This window comes from Nipponia nippon, unplaced genomic scaffold (genome assembly GCF_047370975.1).
Source record: "Nipponia nippon isolate SJK-2023a ecotype South Korea unplaced genomic scaffold, ASM4737097v1 scaffold_6, whole genome shotgun sequence".
NCBI lineage: Eukaryota > Metazoa > Chordata > Aves > Pelecaniformes > Threskiornithidae > Nipponia > Nipponia nippon.
The window spans coordinates 67289595-67309056 of NW_028262380.1; the positions used below are offsets into that span (position 1 = coordinate 67289595).

At 41.4% G+C, this 19462-nt stretch overlaps 2 protein-coding genes across 8 annotated transcripts in view; one reads left to right on the plus strand and one right to left on the minus strand.

Annotated features, from left to right (window-relative positions):
* Positions 1-8223, plus strand: part of PRMT9 (protein arginine methyltransferase 9) — a 25105-nt gene extending 16882 nt beyond the window's left edge. For 2 of the 6 annotated variants that reach the window (XM_087736709.1, XM_087736713.1), the window contains exons 11-16: positions 904-1612; positions 3001-3154; positions 3606-3728; positions 3935-4081; positions 6364-6493; positions 8092-8217. In XM_087736709.1, the coding sequence (XP_087592835.1) occupies positions 904-1612; positions 3001-3154; positions 3606-3728; positions 3935-4081; positions 6364-6447 (1217 nt within the window). In that variant the 3' untranslated portion in view covers positions 6448-6493; positions 8092-8217. Of the gene's footprint in view, positions 1-903; positions 1613-3000; positions 3155-3605; positions 3729-3934; positions 5191-5285; positions 5307-6363; positions 6494-8091 lie in introns of those variants that run through there. The other 4 variants (XM_087736711.1, XM_087736712.1, XM_087736710.1 and 1 more) reach the window with 4 other exon arrangements.
* Positions 6686-18019, minus strand: TMEM184C (transmembrane protein 184C). 2 transcript variants are annotated; one of them, XM_087736715.1, is made up of 10 exons: positions 17656-18019; positions 16188-16318; positions 16054-16090; positions 13893-14098; positions 13019-13093; positions 12028-12121; positions 10463-10575; positions 9655-9754; positions 9002-9173; positions 6686-8541 (listed from the first exon to the last, which is right to left on the minus strand). In XM_087736715.1, the coding sequence occupies exons 1-10, from the start codon at positions 17770-17772 to the stop codon at positions 8249-8251; spliced, it is 1338 nt and encodes a 445-aa protein (XP_087592841.1). In that variant the 5' UTR covers positions 17773-18019; the 3' UTR covers positions 6686-8248. The 2 variants fall into 2 exon arrangements, with proteins under 2 accessions (XP_087592841.1, XP_087592842.1); XM_087736716.1 differs by lacking the exon at positions 17656-18019 and having other exon boundaries at positions 16054-16122; positions 16188-16320.
* Positions 18020-19462: the final 1443 nt, after the last annotated feature.

A 19462-nucleotide genomic window follows, 5' to 3' on the forward strand; every position in this document is an offset into this window, starting at 1 on the left:
GTACTCATTTGCCATCCACCCAAACCCCCCAGATCTCTTTCCACGGGGCTGCTCTCCAGCCTCTCATCCCCCATGTTGTACGTATAACCAGGATTACCCTGTCCCAGGTGGAGAATCCAGCACTTGTTCTTGTTAAATTTCATACAGTTAGTAATTGCCCAGCTCTCTAGTCTACCCAGATCTCTCTGTAAGGCCTCTCTACCCTCTGGGTACTCCACGGCTCCTCCCAATTTAGTATCGGTAGACAGTAGGGGCAGCTGTGCCATAGCCTGGTTGAGCTGAAAGCATAGGGGAGGGAAGAGACTCTTTTAGCCTATGTTGCCGTTGGAAGAAATGTTTGTCAAACTATAGCATTTGTGTTTTGGAATTCTGGTCTGTATCAGTGGATTTACTTTCTTAGAACATACACAGAGAGTATCCAAAGACCATCTTGAGCTGTACACCATAAATGTTCCAGTAAAATGTATTTTGAATAAATTACCCTTTCTAAACTGTAGCTATTGTTTTCCATGTAACTACAAGTTTACCTTTGTCTCCAGGAAGTATTAAAATGTAAATATTTAATATTTAGCATTTTAAAGTAAAAGTGATTTCTTTACCAGTATGCTTTTGTTCTGCTCTGCTGTTGACAGAACACTTGTATCTATTTATCACAGAAAGGCTTATTTTGAGAATAAATGGATTTTTGCCTAGTGTGGGACAGTTTAAGGCAAACGTTAACTCACAATCGCAGATCTCGGCTGGTGGGCTACAGACTGGAACAATTCTTTCATACGCACTGGTAACAACTAATGAAGAAATGAGATAATGCCTTTTTTTTTTTTTTAAGCACTGTATGGCTGCTTCACTGATGTTTGCTGTAAAACAACTGACATGACTTTTTTTTTGTGCTGTTTTGCCAAGATTATTCTGTGAAGACTGGAGATACTGTGACAATGGAAGTTTGCTGCCAAGACTGCTATTTGAAGATCCAGAAGATTTCTTCTTTGACTTCAGAGTGTGGGATGGACTTCAGTGACAGAGACGACACGCTGAGTTTGGGCAATGAGGCTGAACTATGCAATGCTCTGGCTGGTCTTCAGACGACTAGCAAACAGGATGGCAACGGTCAAGTATGTGTGTTGGAATCCACAGAAATAGCACTGCTGAACAATGTATCGTACCACGAATGCTTTAAAGCTGCCATGGGCAAAGTGCTGTTGTCATTAAATCCAAGTAAGGATTTGCAGTCCATGGATGTTGATGGACATGGCGGTGGGATGAACCTCCAAGAGAGTCAAAACAAGAGCTCTCTAGATGTGGCTCCTGATCCTTTGTACATTTTAGATGTATCTGAAGGCTTCTCCATCCTGCCAATTATAGCTGGCAAACTTGGACTGGTTAAAGCCTACAGTTCTGTTGAGAAAGAACAGCATCAGGCAGCACTTAATGTAATTTCAGAAACTAATCATTTCCCTAAGGAAACATTAGAGTTTTGGCTCAGCCACTTAGATGAAAGTGTGGTGCTACAGAGACCCAAATCAGACAAATTGTGGAGTATTATTATCTTGGATGTTATAGAGACATCAGGTTTAATCCAGCAGGAGGTGATGGAAAAGGCTGCAATATCCAGGTACAGTATAAATGGACAAAAGTAGTCCTAGGAATCTGTAATTATCTGAAAACTTTTTGAAAATATTCCTTCCAACTACAAAATTACGGTCATGTTGATCCTGTAGAGCAGGAAAAGCTTGTTTTCAGAACGGATTGAACCTTGTATACATGTATACAATCGTATACATGTATCTTTTAAAAAAGTGTCAAGACTTCTTGATATTTTGTACGCGAGAACATGAATGGAAGATCTCATTGCTTGGTCTGTCAGAAGTTCCCAGGATAGGCAGCATCTTAGTAATAACTGAGGTAGCTTTTAGTGCCAGGTTAGAAAAGCCCAGATTCATGGACGTGTCAAACTGTTGTTGGAACAAACTGGTACTGCTGAAAGACAATCGCATGGTGTCAGAACAGCCAGGGAGGCAGCAACAAAGCTGGCGGTTACCCACGGCGGGAGGGGTGGGAAGGAGTGCAGAGCAAGCGAAATAAAATAATGGAAATGGGTAGCAAAAAAAGTGAATGTGAAACAGGTTTACCCCCTTCTGTGGTGCCAGGAAATCTTCTCTGTTCATCTTCATGCTTTGTGATGGCAGAATATTCCAGACGATTTATGTTCATTACCTTTTCTAAGTTTTGCATAAATCTTCGGGTGACTTGAAAGATTTTTTTGCTGTAAGAATGAATGGGAAATTACTCTGACTTCTGTCATATGCAGACTCAAATCTATTGGCATGAAAATATATCCACCAATAGTGCACCACTTAACTACCCAATTGCTATGAAAAGAGGCTTGCTATAGGAAAAGGAAGCCTAAACCAATCTGTATTGAATTGGAGGTGTTTGATCTTACGCTGAATGAAAGCCTCTGTTGTGTTGCTGCTCTCAGCAGTGTGATGTTCTGTAGCAAGAGACCAAGCAAGGCTCAGGTGTTTTCTTCAGGAAAAAAAGCTGTCTCCTGTATTGCGGCCAACTTTAGTTAAACACTTAAAGAAGGGTGACTTAAATTCCCACCAGGTTTTGTTTCCCTGTGGGTACGTTGCCTCCTTAACCAGTGCCCCTCAACAGTGTGTACTTCCTGACTTCCAGTTTTATTAAGCGTTTCTGCCAGTCCTTCAGTATTAGATGCTGGTGCTATGAGTAAGTCCCACTATCTTCATCATCTTGAAATGTCACCATTTCCTATACTGACACTGGTAAAAGATTACTTAGTTCCGTAGTTCTAGTATTACGTGACAAGTTTTCCTTTTTTGTATGATACAGCTGTCTGGTCAAATGGCATCAAACTCAAATGCTTATAAGCACTTGACTTCAGAGGAAGAACTAGTGTGCCTTCCTTAAATGTAGTTAATGTTCTTTCATTGCTTTTGAATGATATGCTTTAGAGGTGAAATCTCTCTCGTTTTACAGATGTTTACTTCACAGTGGAGGGAAGATTTTCCCACAGTATGTGTTGGTATATGGCATGCTTGTAGAGTCGGAGTGTCTGTTACTGGAGAGTGCTGTTCAAGGAACAGAACCAACTCTTGGGTTTAATATAGCACCTTTTATCAACCAGTTCAAGGTATGAAGTTGGTGGGTGTTTTCCAGGCACAGTTCCAAAGCCTGCAGCTGTCGAACTGTTTGGTTTTGGTGTAAACGGCAAGAAAACTGAAGAGCTGAAACTTTTTCATATGGTTGAAGTTATCAAAAGAGATTTATGTGACTAGACAGGGACCTTGAGATAAACTAAAAATGGGTACCATTTGTTTTAGAACTGGTGCGGGAGAAGTTTTGTGCGAGTAATGAAAGACGCAGTGTTACTGTACAGAAGAGTGACTGTGCTGTTACTATCTCCTTCATCACCTTGTATCCCAACAGTCACATTTCAAAAGGGATTTGAAGGGTATATTGTGCGTTTTGGCTGTCTCTTACGGGTATTACAGTAATTCCTAGAAACTTTTGCATTATGATTAAGTTTTTTAACTTATTAATGGCTATTGATGCCTGAAGTTGTGGTGTATATATACTCCTAGGTACCTGTTCGTGTCTATTTGGATCTCTCTACATTACCGTGTCTACCCTTGAGCAAGCCAGCAGAGCTTTTAAGGCTAGATCTCATGAACCCTCTGTTGAACAGCTCCAGCAGAGAAGTGAAGGTGAGTTGTGTGTAAAGTTACAAGTGCGCTGAACTGTTCTTCTGAAGAGCTGCTCGTTAATTGCTTACCTTGGCTGAAAATTTCAGTACAGAATTTACTTGCCTGCAGCTGTCTCTGAAATGGATTGAAATGGTTTGAACTACTTTATTTTCTTACTTCTTTGAAAAGGGTGGATCTGATTAAACTAATATTTTAAATATTTTTAGGTCCAAATTTGTAAGTCTGGCCAAGTCACTGCAATTCCCTTCTGGTATCACATACATCTAGATGAAGACCATAGCTTGAATACATCTGATGAGTCCTCGCACTGGAAACAAGCTGCAGTTGTTCTCGATGAGCCCATCCGAGTTCAGGTTGGAGACGAACTTGTGCTTGACGTTCAACACCATAAAAGCAATATTAGCATTACAGTTAAACGGTGAAGAATGCGTGAACTGATTTGTGGTTAATTACCTATGCATCAATTGACTGTTTATAACATCCCTGATGTTAACTTATATTAAAGTCTAAATTTTATCTACTGATCAAAAAGGCTATTTTCTTGCTGTTGTAATAGATACTTAGGTTCCACTGATGGACTAAAACTCGCATTGTAAGGGTACCTTGCCAAACAGTTAGGGGAGGTACTGTCTTCACCGCAGCAAAAACCCGATTGCTAGCTATTGCAGTGACCACAACAGTGGGACAGACTTCTCTTGCCACCGTATCATCTGTAGGAAGAAAAAAAAGTACCCTGATGCCTGTACTAGAAATAAACAGCTGTGGCTGTTCAGGACGAAATTCTTGTTTCTCAAACTGTAGTTCCACTTCTCAGTTGCCAAAGCATCCCGCTTCAGCGTACTGAGATGTTAGCCTTGTAGCAGGGACTGTAACGCCATTCCAGTTGCAGTATCACAAGTTAGTGTGGCACATGGACAATTATAAAAAGTTGTAAAGGAGCGCTGTTGGGTAACTCAAGTTGTATAGTGGAAGGTAAAGCTAGTAAACTTTTCGGAATGCCTCAGAGCATAATTTCTGGTAATATAACGGGCCTGAACTCTTGGCTGTGTGGAAGTTGTAGAAAATACTACACCACAGGACTCCTGTATCTCTTCTACAGCATTACATTTTGGTATAATGCAGGTAACAAGTTCCTTCTAGTAAATTTATATCCAAATGGAAGACTAACAAAAACTTCTAACTCAGCATTGATTCTACCTCTGTAGAGCTATGAAGAACACTGCTAGCAAGATATTTCTGCAGCTAAGTTTCTTTATACTGTGCAGTCTGTTCAATGTAGAAGAGGCATTTCTGTGATCTTTCCTTAACAGGAGCCTGTATAAAGAGCCATCCACAAATAATTTTTCTGGAATCTCATTGCATGCAAGATCCATACGTATTCTTCATTAGGTCAAACGTTTCAGATAGATAGGCGCTCTCAGTTTAACTTCAGGGACTGTTGGAGCTGTGGTTGTCCCAGCCTGCAGCTGAACCTGTACCTGATAGATTGCTGTAGTAAAGCTCCTTTTAGAAGGGTGGAGGAAAGGTCTCCAATTTATTTTTCTTTTTTCAAAACAGAGGTAATGACTAAGTCAAGTTTTCTGAAGATAAAGTAACTGGATACCATCCTTTATCTAAGGGGTACAACGCATAACAAAACGTGAGTGAATTGGAGTAGGACAGAGGCTTTTCATGCTACACAGAAAACAGCTTTTCTTAAAAAAAACAAGCAAACAAAACCCCCCCAAAATCCAAACAAAACCATGATCCATAAAATCTAAGTTTCTGTCTGACACAACTAAACTTAGTGGGTGCAGGATATTTTCACCAAAGTGCAGTTTTACAGAGAGGTGTTCAGGCATCTCATGGTAGAAGACCTTTCATAATGGTTTTGCTTTTAAATAATAGTGGTTAGGCATATTTATTAAGGGTTTTAGCTATTAATATAGCAAAATGAGTTAAAAGAAAAATTAGGGACATATTTTACCCTTACTCAATGAGATGAAGTAAAGGGCTGAAAATGACCATTACTGAGTTTTCAAGCAGTGTGTTAAGTAAGGCAAGAGCAATCTGATTAAAAGCTGGGAGAAGATGAGGCATAAAACAGTGGAGGCACAAATATCGTTAATATAAAGATGAAGGACTATTTGCAAATGAACTTTTTGTATCAACTTGATAGGTCATGCTGTGGAATACTCTTGTAGTAGTTTTCAAAAGACAGGATAGGTGTCATTGTAAGACTTCTGTTTGTTTATTTTGGAAATTCAGTAGCAGTGTTTAATGGAAAGGTATGATCCTGTAAGCTACTGAAATGAAAAAATAACTTTTCTCCCAGGAAAAAAAAATGCAGGAATACTGTGCACATGGAATAACTGAGTAATAATGAAGTAACTTAATAGCTTTCTAGAAATGCTGTGAAAGAAGCAACCAAGACACTTAACTAGCTGTTTTCTTATCAAAGTCCCTTCTCTGTACCTTACCTAAATTTTACACTAACTTCAGTGTAAGTAAGTTCTACATAACTTCAAGTATTAAAAAAATTTTTTTAGTGTGAGGTTTTTGAAAAGCTAGAGCACAGTAGCTCCATAGCTTCCAGCAGCTCTGATACTTCAGATATTATTTCTACCAATACCCCTTTTTACTTCTATACATGCAGGAAATCAGATTCTTTCTAATAGTGGCTACAGTGGGCACTGAAGTCCGCAGGCGCTGTGAGCTTTTACAAGTTGTTTCCTTTTAGAATGTGGCTATTAGATGGATAAAAAGATACCTGGAATGCAGCATACGTAAGTAGATTCTGATTCTTTGTAAGTTCAAACAAGATTTCCCTTTTCAGTACAAGCCTTAAAATAGTGAAAGCACAAACTCTTGTATTAGTTAAGCTTAAGATCCCTTTCTTCCGTGAAGAGGACAGTTGTATTCACGTGTCATTCACACTCTTAAATTGCTATAGCAGTAAATCAAATTGAAAGAAGGTGAAGAGTTTAAATAAAATCTTTAATTGCTTATTTACAACAAAGGCAATGACTTGGCAAATGGAAAATGATGATTTGCACTTTCCCACTAACTTCAGATACAGCAAGTACGTAGTCAACTATAAAATATGCAGCCTAGTGAGTAAGGCGCAATATTTACATCACACTAGTACTGCAAAAAAAGCACTTAAGATGAATTTACTGTGACAGCCAGAAGTTAAACATTTATCCTGTAAATGCCAGCAATGCTGAAAAAGAAACTTTTAAAAGTTTAAAAGAAACATTTAAAAGGTCGGTGCTCTAGGGTTTTTTTTTTTTTGTCAGATTGCAAACATGCAATAGTAGTAAAAATCTGGTAATGGGATAAAACCAATATCCCTTGTTTTTGTCAGTTTTTGCAAAATAACATTTTGCTACAAGTGTACTTCTTGGTCTGAAATCTAATGCTAGTAACTCCTGTATTAGACTAGCTACTTAGTTTTACCTTAGCAAAGGTCTTTTCTGGGACGGTGGGGGCGGGGAGGGGCGGGGAATCAACTATTACATTTGAATCCAGGCTATACTAGAAGCATAATACAATAATCACACACACACAAATTTATGAATACAAATTATTACAGACACATTGTCAAGATATCCTGCTTTAACAGCTTAAAAAAAACTTAAGTGTTAAAGAATTTATTGCAGCCCAAATAAAGAAATCAGTTTTGTTTTCTACTTCCTTTTTGACATCCTTCATTCCCCCCCCCCCCCCCCCCCCAAGTATTTTAAGGTAGTAACCATTTTTCTTATTTTAGAAGGATGGGAAAAAAGTAGTCAAGTGTAAGGTACTAATCCAAAACCTATCATCCTGGCTGTCTCTTCTGAATGTAAAAAGACTTACAAATTGTGAGCTACAAGGACAACAGATACACCAACCATATGTTCTGGGCATGGAATTTTATAGTGAGGCCTGTAGGGAATGCTTTCTTTGTACAGATTCTTTACTGATGCTCTGTAATAATTATCTTCATGAAGGGGTTGTATTTAGCTATGCAGGAAAGGGAAGAAGATGGCATCTGTACAGAAGTTACCATTTTGTCCGCACTCCATTCAGCATTGGGGTATGGAAGTTACCATCGTTAAGAGCACAACCAAAGCTAATACAAACACTTTTTGCTACTGCCCTCCTTAAATTACATTCTTGAAATGAAGTTTTCCCATTACCAGTAGTACTTACACTTCATCTTTAGAAGAGAAGAGTATTTTTTCAAATGTTTCTTTTGTAGTAATAGAAGTCAGTGTCATTTTGACATGATGTGTAAGTGTTTAGCACTTTAAGGAGTTGATTCTTAAATTTATGCAGAAACCTTTACAGTGTGCGTGTTTTATATTCATGGGGTACTCACAGATACTCACATCCATTACAGATTCAGAATTCAGATGTCAGTTACAGCCATAGCCTCTTCCTGTCTGCGCAGTAGCTTTTCCAAGCTTTTCAACTTCCATCGCTAACCGTACATGTTAACAGAACATGTGTGGCAAGTACATAACAGACTCCTTGACACATTCAAAGCAAAGGTGAGTCTAACTTTTATCCAAAGCTTTCTCTGATAAATTGTGCTCTAGTTCGGGTGACTGCTCAGCGTCTCGAATAGCAGAAGTGTTATAAATACCGTCAACCGCAGGGGCTGTCGTTGGTGTTGTGAGAGGGGTCACAGTGTGTCCAAACCCCTGGTAATGACCCATGGGTGAAGATGGCATTGAAGAAGCATCAGAAATTGGGTCTTGAGTAGATGAAGAGAGTAAACTTGTGTGCTCGTTTTGTTCATGATCCTCAGCAAAAAACATTTTCCTTGGCTGGCCCAAAACTGTCCTTCCTAGAATTCCACCAAATGAAAATACTTCTTAATACTTCCAGCACTATACCAAGGTCTTTGAACACATCAACTCTAAAACAGGCATGTTAAATTAGAAGAGGAGTCTCTATTTTCAAAGTTTTACATGGGCATGGTTAGCTTTAATAAATAAATAAATGGATGTCTTTCCATTTAAAAAAGACAAACCCCAAAAAGGACATCCCTCTCTTCTACCTAACACACCTGAAACTTACCCTGAGATCCATCTATTTAAAAGAAAAATTAGGAACTAGACTCTAAATCAGTCAGGAGCACTGCAAAGAGCAAAGAGCCACATAAACCATGAAATCCTCTATGGATGCAGCTGCCACTAATTTGGTATGGAATGTTCTCAAGGCACTATAGAGATGGATGATAGTGTAAAATGAAGCTGTGAATACATATGCTGTTAACAGGTCATACAAATCCGTCTGTTACTTACCGACATTTCGAACCTGTTCCGATATATCTGCCCTTATATCAGAGATATCCCACATTGCAAGAAAAGAGTCAAAGCATGACCCTTCTTCAGCTTCTTGAACATAAGGTTTATAGGAAAAACTGTAGTGATGCGCAATAGCAGCCAGGAACATCTCAACACAAATGATAAAATCCTGCAATGAGGGAGAGATTGATTTAATCATTCATAACTGGAGAAAAGTAGTTCCTGGGTTTCTTCTACAACTGAAAGACTGCAATTGCCTTGGGATGCTGGCACCAGCTACTTTTCCTCCAGAGGCAGGATAATCTTGGCCGGCTTCAGAGAGCCACGTGTGCTACATGCACACTGGAATCAGTCCTTGCCTGATGGACTGACGTGCTGGACAAGCAGCTGAATTCTTGCAAGAAGGAACGCAAGGATATCCAACAGAAGGATTTAACTGGGGCACGTTCCGTCTGCCCAACACAAGGATATAGAAGTGTTGAGCACAAAACTCTCTTGGGGTGACTGGCTGAAACTTAGACCAACTTATACTAAATTCAGTGCTAATCTAGCCTGTGTTAATTAAAGTGAGTATGACAATATTTGCTTGAGATCAGCTACGTCATCTTACATACAGCCATTCCTCCTAAGAAGTAATTGTCTGCTCCTACCTGTAGGCCTGTAGCCACAGCTTCCACACTTTGCCATTCCCAGGTGTGTTTCTCAGAAATAACGCCAACTTTCACCAACAATGCAATAAGCACAGCTTGCCTATAAAGATTATTTTTCATTTTTATTATTATTGTAACAGTAGTGCCAGAAAACCTGCAAGCACATCTGGTAAACAAGGCCTGTTTGTATGTGTACACACGTATGTACATAGCAAGAATCTCAGAAAAAAACTTACTGTTTATATATTTAGATTTTAAGAGGAGGAAAATAGACTTAAGAAGAGATGTCATTCATCCATGGTCCTAAAGACCAACAGAGAACACAACCAAAGAAGAGTTTGTTGTTCCAGTTAGTTACTAAAACAAGTTGCTTCTCTTTCAGGGTACTACTGCAGCCCACAGAGCAATGTTCAGATAGTCAAATGCACTCACTCATTAGCAGCAAAGTGCGAGCAATGCTTAAATAGTAATTTATACTTAACTTATTTTGAAGAAGTTAAAATAATTTTTATTTTTACTTTAAAAAGTAAAAAAGCATCGTTTTTTGTTTTGAAATAACTGCAAGTGAAGATTCTAAAATAAATCATGTGCTTGAGAATCACCTTACAAAATAGCAAGTCTAAAAAATAACCTCAAGCAAACAAGACTGCTCTGTGCAACGTACTGGTACCCTTTTGCCCTCACAGCACTTCACTAAGATAATAGGTAGATTTTTTGAGGCCTCTAACCTCAGTAACAAATCCAGCCTTTTTAGCTCTTTTATGATCCACCCTGAGAGCAAGAAGTAATGAGTAAATAATTCACTTACCAGAAAGAAACAAAAACTACCATCTTCACACAAAGGAACTTGCCAACAGGTTGGATAGGGTTCAGTTCTTCACGTAGTACTTTATAGAACAGCACCAGACAATACATAGCAAACTAACAAGGAAAAGAAAATGAAGAAAAGCTTTCAAATCCTTGTTTATTTTGTGAGGGAGTTGTTTTACAGCATCACTTCCATTAAAAAAAAATATCACAGTACAATACAAACTGAAAAAGCTATCTATTTTAGAAAAGAGGCTCTGGATTTATGGAATCTTTGCCATACTGTTGTAAAGCAGACTTTTTTTTTTTTTCCTCCTGTAATTGTACTACTGAAATGTATGGTATTGGCAGACAGAGACTGAGGTCATCTATCTACACAGTCAAGCAAAGCACAGGAAGGTCCCATAAAAATCTTTTCAACGCCAAGCACATCTCTAGGGAAAATGGCATAAAAAGCACGTGTTCTTTCAGGCTTCTGTTAAGAACACCTCAAATGTTGCCTCTTCATGAGAGATAAGGCAACGAATGCAATCTTCAATGCAAATCTCAACAAGTTTCCTATTAATGACAACTGCAAGCAACCAAACTAACGTATAGCCAAACCTAAGGAACTGATCTCCCCTTTTCACGCACGTTCTCCTAGCCTCTTACTGCTAAGTTTCTTTAAGCAATCATGTCAACCAGGACATGCAGAAGTACGTGCTGCTGCTGGGACTGTTGTCTCAGCAGAAAGCAGTTACAGCTCCTTCCGTAACAGTCACCCAGCAAACACAGGGGTGGCAGTAGGAGGAGGAGGACGCCCTTTCCGGATGGAATGCCGTGCTGTTCTGTCTCCTTCTGCTGTTGCCAAGAGAATTAAGAAGCCTGGAGGCTAGAAGGCTAAGCAGCAAGGAGCCAGAGCTGCTGCTCTCTCCTCTTGCAACAGCTCGTGTAATGTGCCCTGGGTGAAGTAGAAAATGATTCCTCTGCATTCCCAGCAAGCCACTAAATGCCCTGACTCCCAAAATGAAACTTTCAAGTCTAGGGGCTGACATCTTACCCTTACCCTGACATCATCTGGCAGCTGAACCAACAAGACAAGGTGTTAGGCAGGCCAGAATCTCAGCACCGCATGCACCGTTTTCATTTTTTCCTGTCAATGTTGTTATCACCAGCTTTGTAACACGGTATTTTTAACACAGCCACTGCCGATTCTTTGTATGTGTGCTGGGAGGAAGCTACGGAGGGGAGCAAAGTCACCTCTTCTGCAGAGGGCCAGGTCTGCAGCTCTAACACGCCTGGGCCATACCACTTCACCCATCAAATAGCTTGGGGTAGAGAGGTGGGAAACTTTATTGCTTTATGGAGCTTCGTAGTAAAAATAATAAAAGTTTTAGATTATCTGTTTTCCCAGTATTTTGCATATATAGTATTTAACAGATAGTAACTTGGACTTACAGTGGGAAATACTCTATCCATAAGAATTACCAAACATTAACACATTGCTGTCGATAGTTCACATAGAAGATTCATGTAATACTAATATGATGACTTAACAGAGCAGAAAGATGTACTGTTGATACTCACTAGCTGTGACATGTTGTTAAGTATAACCAAGTAAGTCCAAGCATTGTTGAAGCTGAAGTTTCCCTCATCGTACACTCCCACTAGTTCACAAATTCTGAAAGAATTTTTAGAGTTAGTCACTACATAGTAAAAGATCGCTTTCTTGACGCGCTAAATCTTCATTACGTCGATCAACTGTTAGAATCCAAAAATCTCTCTTGGTACTCAAATACGGGCATTGGGGAGTCTGCACAAGAATCAGTTTCCAACAGCATATGGCATAGGAAGTTCATATTGTACTTTCCATAGAAGAAATAGTGTTTGAATGCAGGGTTAATGTATCCCATTGTTGAATGAATTCAACAATTAAACATCTTTTTTTTAGCTGTTTTGCCTTCAACTGTTGGAACACATACAGCTAATATAAATATTTATATTGATACTCTTTGCGAGTAGCAACTTCTTCCACATTCCCACAGAATTAGCAGTAATGACCATCAATACAAAGTTCATGAAGTTAAGCTTTCAGCATCAACATGCATAACTGCCTGCTATTCCCTTACAACAGGTTATACGATATGTATGAAGGCACACAGTCAGGCTTGTCACATGCAAAATTTAACAAAATTTAAAAAGTTACATGAAACCTGACTTTAAATACCCAATTGTTGAAGCCAATGAGAAAAGGGAGAAGGAGGAAAAGACGACTCTAAAAATTAAGAGATCATAAAAATGTCTTTCCCACATAAACAGTACTTCACGTTCTCTCCCACTGCTGTCAGCAGCAGGCATTAAGTATTTATTATGTCAAATCTGCAAATAATCATTTGCTATAGAGAAGTCATAAAGAAGTCATCCGTTGATTCAAACTGCCAGGACCCATTTAGCATGTAACATGACGAGTCTGCTTTCTAACTGCCTTGATTCAATACAAAGGGCATGAAAATTCTTTCCAGTGTAACTCAAAATTACATCCTGAAGATCAATATTAATTCTTTATGAGCGTACTTACAAAGCAATAATAGTAGTAAATGGTCTGACAACAGTGTACTGCAAAACACCCAGTTTACATCTAAATAATAAAACTCTGCAAGAGAAACACAAAATTCATTGTACAAGGATTTAAAGACAATTCACTTGTGGAAGTTTCCTGTGCTCAGTAGTTTCGCTAAACTAAATTTTTATTTCATGATAATTTCAACTTCGGCTTCCAAGACTTCAGATGCTACAGTATATATAGTGTGTATATACACAATATACAAAAGACCTAGACTTTTATAGATACAGAACAGGAAATACTCAATGATTCACTTCTTTTAGCCATGGAAAGCTTCTGGCTGAGCTAAAAAAAAGAGAATGCAATTTTCACTGTGTCTGAAGATGTTTAAGACTGACTTACGTTCATAGTTTGCCTTTAACATTTTAAACAGCTTTATCAAAATCTCTTAAGAGAGATGCTTATCAGATTAAGCATGCAGAAACAAACAGTTCAGAGGCATATGGCCTTTTGTCCTTCACCTGTGGAAGTAAAAGCAATAGGCTATCTGGTCTACCAGCGATCTTACATGAGGTTTTTGGCAAATACTATATGATAGCAAAGGAAGCAAATTCAAGCAGACCTTTTTCCAATATTTTTCAAAAATAAGGACATTTCCTTCAGCACCACCTGAGTCAATGCATGTTAGTAAGTGTGATTTATAGGAAGTTTTACAGCTAGATGAAAACGTGTCACAGCTGCTTTCAGTAGGGGTTCATAGTTGATAAAATGTGTGCAAGACATAAACTGACTCTGCCAAGCAACAACAGTTATACTACTAAATATGAAAACAAAGTGTTTGTATCTGGTTACACAGCTGAAAAATTTTAAGATGTCATCGTATACTCACTCTCCCATAGCCCACGACGGACAACAACATAGAGGCGGCAGATGTCTCTGCTGATCTTTTGCTTCTATTATTAATACGAGGTTTGGATACCGGTTGGTTAGATAATTTGAAAGAAAAACCATAAAATTATAGATGACATAAGCTTCATAGCATTCTCGACATGTATCCACATATATTGCAATGTTGGGGTATTTCAAAGCTATCCACTGTAAGGAGAGAGGTACACAAAAAGTTACACGCAAGAAAGACAAAAGTGATTCCAATGACAACACTGGCTGGCTAGTTCAGCAAGCAATACTTCGTTAGACAGCAGGCACTAATTAAACAGGGCTTGAAGCATTTGGCTAATAAGAGTGTGATGCTACAGCTAGAAAATAACGTTCCGTAAAAATACAAGTAGAACTTCGGATTGCATCTCTGCTGCTTCAAATGGAAGCGTGCTTAAAGCACTGCGCAAGAGATGCTCTGTATCTTTGACCACACAATTCAGTCTTTCATTTAAAAGTAACTACGGAGATGGTTTGCTACACATAACCTACTCCTGTTACAAGGAGACAAGGTAGAACTGTTTCCTGAAATCCACACAGCCGTTGGCAATATGGGTTTGAGAACTAAGTTTTTAGTCTGTCAGTGCAAAGTTGATTTCTTCTGTTATCTGATGTGTGAATGTTTGTTCTGGCAGGTTTGCAAAATATAGAAGAAAGGAGCAGATTAGCCTTAAAGTGGCAGTCATCCCTCTACACCAGAATTTCAGACAGAAAAGTGATTTTTTTGCAAAACTGTGATTATGGATCAGCTGTCAGAGCTTTTGTTTTTTAATTTTGAGTATTGCACTGCTGTTCAACTGTTCAGTGGAACCTGTCCTACTGGGTTTTTTTTGGGTTTTTTGTTTTTGGTTTTTTTTTGGAAGGGGGGGCGGGGGGGGAGAGTTAAAATTTAATAGAGGCAAGTCTTTTGAGTTTACTTTGCTTCCCTAGCTTGTAGTAGAGTGAATGTTGTGCCTTCCCTGACCTTATTAGAACTACAGGAAGATGCTTCACATCCTCATCACAGTTAAGAAATACTCCAGTTAACAGATGCTGCAACACCTTTGTGGAAGATGTAATACTGCATCTAGTAAACTGAGAATACAGTATTTCAATCTGAGAAGAGAACTTCATGTTCAGCTCAGATTAAGCACTCTAGGAGGATCCCATATATGCAGAAAAGGCCACAAGATCCAGGAGTCTGGGGAAAAATTTCTGGAAGTCAGGAATGTCCCTGAATGCCTGGCTAGAGCTCATTTAATTAGCAGGTAATTTTCTTCCAAAGGAAAATTCTGTACTTGAAATTGAAATATCAACCTGAGGTAGTTGATATTCCCTACAGGAAACAGATAATGTTGTTCCCTTCCCCACTCTCCTTCACTCTCAGATACTCTAAATCCCAGTCTTTCAAAAAAAAAAAAAAAAAGGAACGTCCACAAGGGTGACACTTTAGATAAACACTCAAGAGATGGGAGAAAAATCAGAGCAAAAGTTCCTGGAAAGCTGTCTTTTATGGGGGAAACATAAGTATTTGCAATGTCGAGAGGTGATGACAACATGTAAACACACATTCTGTACAGTCCACAGATTTAGTATGTTGCTTAGCTGTGGCGGAAGTCGTCTCCACAGGTGACGTATTTACACGAACCATATCTGGTGTGGCCAACAGAATCTATCGCATAAAAGTATTTAGAAGTGGATTTTTTGTGGGATCTTACCCTTTGCCCCCTGAAGCAAAAAGGAAGAATTTTAGCACTAAGCATAACTCGGGAAAGAAAGGTAAGGCACTGAATTTTGAGACAGTACTTGGATCAGTCTGGTTTCCAGTTCAGCTGTTACTGAAGATGGAAGGACCAAAAGCAGGCTCTTGTCGTACCCCTGTCCACATCTGTCATAAAGGATAGTCAAGGACAGGTTAAAGAAGGGCTAGCAAAAGTGATCCCACAAGCTCCACGAGAAGAATGTAATATTGCTAGAACTATGCTTCTGACGTACTCCATAAATAGGAATGCCCAGAAGTTTCTAGGACCACGACTCTCCATGCAGCACAGTTTCTGCCAACTGTGACACTGTTTTCCCTCACTCCCACAGGAAACAGAATTTTATTGAGCTGTTAACAGTAAGAGAACACTTACACTGTCTAAACTGTAAATCGGCACCATCCATAGAATCCTGTTACAATAACAAAAGAACATTTAATATTACTAGAAGCATTTTTAGTCTGAATTAAATTCAACATTTGTAGCACAGGTAAAATGTGAAATGTTACCTTATTATTGGTTTCTGTAATTCAGGTTGAGTATAATGGACTAAGTGTTGTAGTATTCCCCAGAGGGATATTGGTATAGTCATTAGTAGAAATATCCCAGCGATAAACCATGCCTTGGTATGAATTCCAACCTTGCAAAAAGAACGCAAGACCAAAGTTTCAGTATTAATCCTTTAAAGTTTTACTAGCATAGCAAGAAAAACAACTTACCTTTCTTCTTTTTACTGTGAATAAAGTTTTAAGATGGACATTAAGTACATATCCCAATATTAAGTTTAGTTTTTCTAACTCTCCTTTTCAAATACATGAAATTCCAAAGCCTCCCTTGCAATCTGTTGATGCGGCTTAGAGTAAAACTGAAAAACTCAAAAGATGAGAAATCTTGCCAAACCAAACAAAAACATCACTAATAAACACAAAATGTTCTACAAAAACATAGTGATGCTCACTATTTAATTTACTGAAAGCCACAATGGATTCCTTGCTTTAGGTCTGGAACTCGTCTCAGTTCAGCGCTTCATCACAAAGTTTCTGAAAGCTTGTGGATTTAAAGTATTTTTAGCTTTAAAATCAAGTTCCAACTAGTAATCAATTTCAACTGGTTTCATTCAACAATCTGAAATAGATATGCATATATATATATATATCATGCCTGCTAAAACACAGGGCTACGATTTTAAACCAAAGCTCCCTGAAAAATAACTGTATTAATAATCCTGAGTAGCAAAACCTGAGATACCAGTATCAAATTTAATGATTTTGACATTTCAGATACCACTTTGACATAAACATCCACTACGCTGAACATACGGAGGCATCGGAACAGGGTTTCCAGATCAGAAATTTAAAATACACTCAAGACAGATTTTACTGCCATTGAGTGCTTAAAATTATACCACGAAAAAGCTTACCCTCCAGCGGAACAAGCCTGTATTAAGTTGGACAATATATGTTCTAAGGTTAAAATTTTACTTTTCGCCAGGACAGCAATGCTACCACACGCGCGCGTAACTCACGCGCTACCGTTACGCCAGGCTACGGTACCAGCCGCACGAAGAGAAGCTGCTCCACCTGCTCTCCCAGCTCCCCCCCATCAGACGCAACCCCCTGAACTCTTACGTTATTTTATGGACGCCAGCGTCACTGCTACGGGCCGAAACAGCGGCCGCGGGCAGGGCGGCGGCGGAGCTCCAGCCCCGCTCCTGGAGAGCGGCTCCAGCTCCTCCGGCGCCCCTCGAGGGGTTCAGCACCAACGGGTACTGAACCGGAAGGAGAAAGAAGCCCTGTCCTGTGCCGCCTTCCTTCGTGCGGGCTCCAGCAGCACGGTAAAGGCACACAGCACCACCGCGGAACTTCGCCGGCTTCTCTTGTCCTCCCTGGGGCTCCACCCGGGGCCGAAGCCCGCTGCCCACCACCTCCGAGGGGCGAAGCCGCCCGGGCTGAGGGCCCCCCCCCCCCCGCCCCTCACCTCCAGCTTCTGCAGCTCCCAGACGCAGAGCGGCACCACCACCAGCAGCCCCACGATGTACAGCAGCACCACCAGCGGCCGGATCCACCGCCGCCAGTTCCCGCAGGTGCACGGCATGGCGGCGGCGCCACCGACCGCTCCTCACACCCACAACGGGGCCCGCGGGCGCCTCAGCGGGCCGCCACCGGGCCCGGCAGCTCCCGCGGGGCGCGCATCACCGGCGGGGCCGCCCGCACACCCCGCCGGCTCGCATCAGCCCTCGGCTCGGCTCCGCGCACCAGCGCCCTCCTCAGCCCAGCTGGTCCGGTCCCGTCCCGCCCCGCCCCGCCCCTCCGCGCCGCCCGGCTCTGCCCTGGCCCGGCCCGGCCCGGCCCGGCTCGGCGCAGCACACGCCCCCTCGGCACTTCCGCCGGCAGCGCTTCCGGCTGCCCCGCCCCAACCTCACCGACCGCGCCGGTTGGCTTCTCGTCCTGCCTGTCGCGGCTGCCCCGCCCACCGCCGGCCACGGACAGCGCGGCCAAGCGCCGGGGACAATGGCTGGTAACGGAATGGCCATGCCCCCCCCCCCGGCAATGGTCTCTTCCGCCTTCCCCCCCCCTCCGGCAATGGTCTCTCCCGCCCGAAGGAGGGGTGGGCGGGGCGGGAGGGCAGGTGGGCTCGCGCTCGCGCAGCGGTGGGGGCCGTTATTGCGGCTGTGGTAACGGCTCCGCGCGCGCCCAGCCGTTAGTCGCGCGGCGGCTGCGCTTCAGTCAGGTGGCTCTTCCCGAGCCGCGCCTTGCTGAGGGCGCAGGGGGAGCCTCCCCCGCACCTCCGCTTTCCCGCCAAAAGTCACGAAGTAACGAGGCGTTCAGGGACGGGGCGGGTGGCCTCTCCTCAGGTCCCGCAGCGCGCCTGCCGCCTGCGCGGGCGGCGGGTGCCTGTCACAGCGGCACAGAAGCGGGGAAGCACTGCGTGACGCCGGCCCTGTGGGCACTAGGGTGAGCTGGAGCTCGTGAGGTTTAGGTTAGGAAGCGTGCGAACAGGCAGAAATGGCAGGAATTGGAGTTAAGAGAGACAACTACTGCAACTTCCTAGCTGGGCAAGGCCTCTGTAAACAGAGTCCTGTCTAAAACGCCTCTGTGGATGCACACCTGAGAGCGGGACAGAGTGAGCAATCTGGTGTGGAGAGGTGCTTAACGATTCCAAGAGAGGATGGCACGTTGTGACGTGAAGACTCCAGTGGACATATCAATAATGCAAAATATATATTAAATTTCAAGTATTCGTTGGACATTTCTTTTTTTGCTTTAGAAGTGCCTTGTAAAAACTGCTAAAATGCCAGTTAACTCCATAGTAGACACTGACAAAACACAGGACCTCAGGTGCTGGACTAAATTAGGTGATACTCTCCCAAATATCCAAGGAGCTGTAGCTGTAAATTCTTGGAAGGAGGCAAATGCAGATTTTAGCTTGAGGTGTGACTGAGAAGCAGATGCTGGAAGAAACCACGTGGAGTAAGAGGTACTAAGGAACAGTGACTGGGGTCTTTCTTTTTTTCTGTCTCTACCTAAATTCCTGAGGGTTTTTTTTTTTCCTTTTTTTTCCCTCTGCATTGCTATTATTTGCTCAGGCGTTCCACTATTATGTTACCCATGGTGCAGACCTTTATAAAAAAAATGAAGCTACATGGTTTTCTTAATCGTTGCTGTCTCTGTACTGTGGAAGTGACTGAAGACATGTTTTCATTGGATGTATGCACGGTGAAAGGAAATTTCCTACTCAGTAAATTTGCAAAACCCCAAGACTTGTCAGACTGCTTATCCCAGAG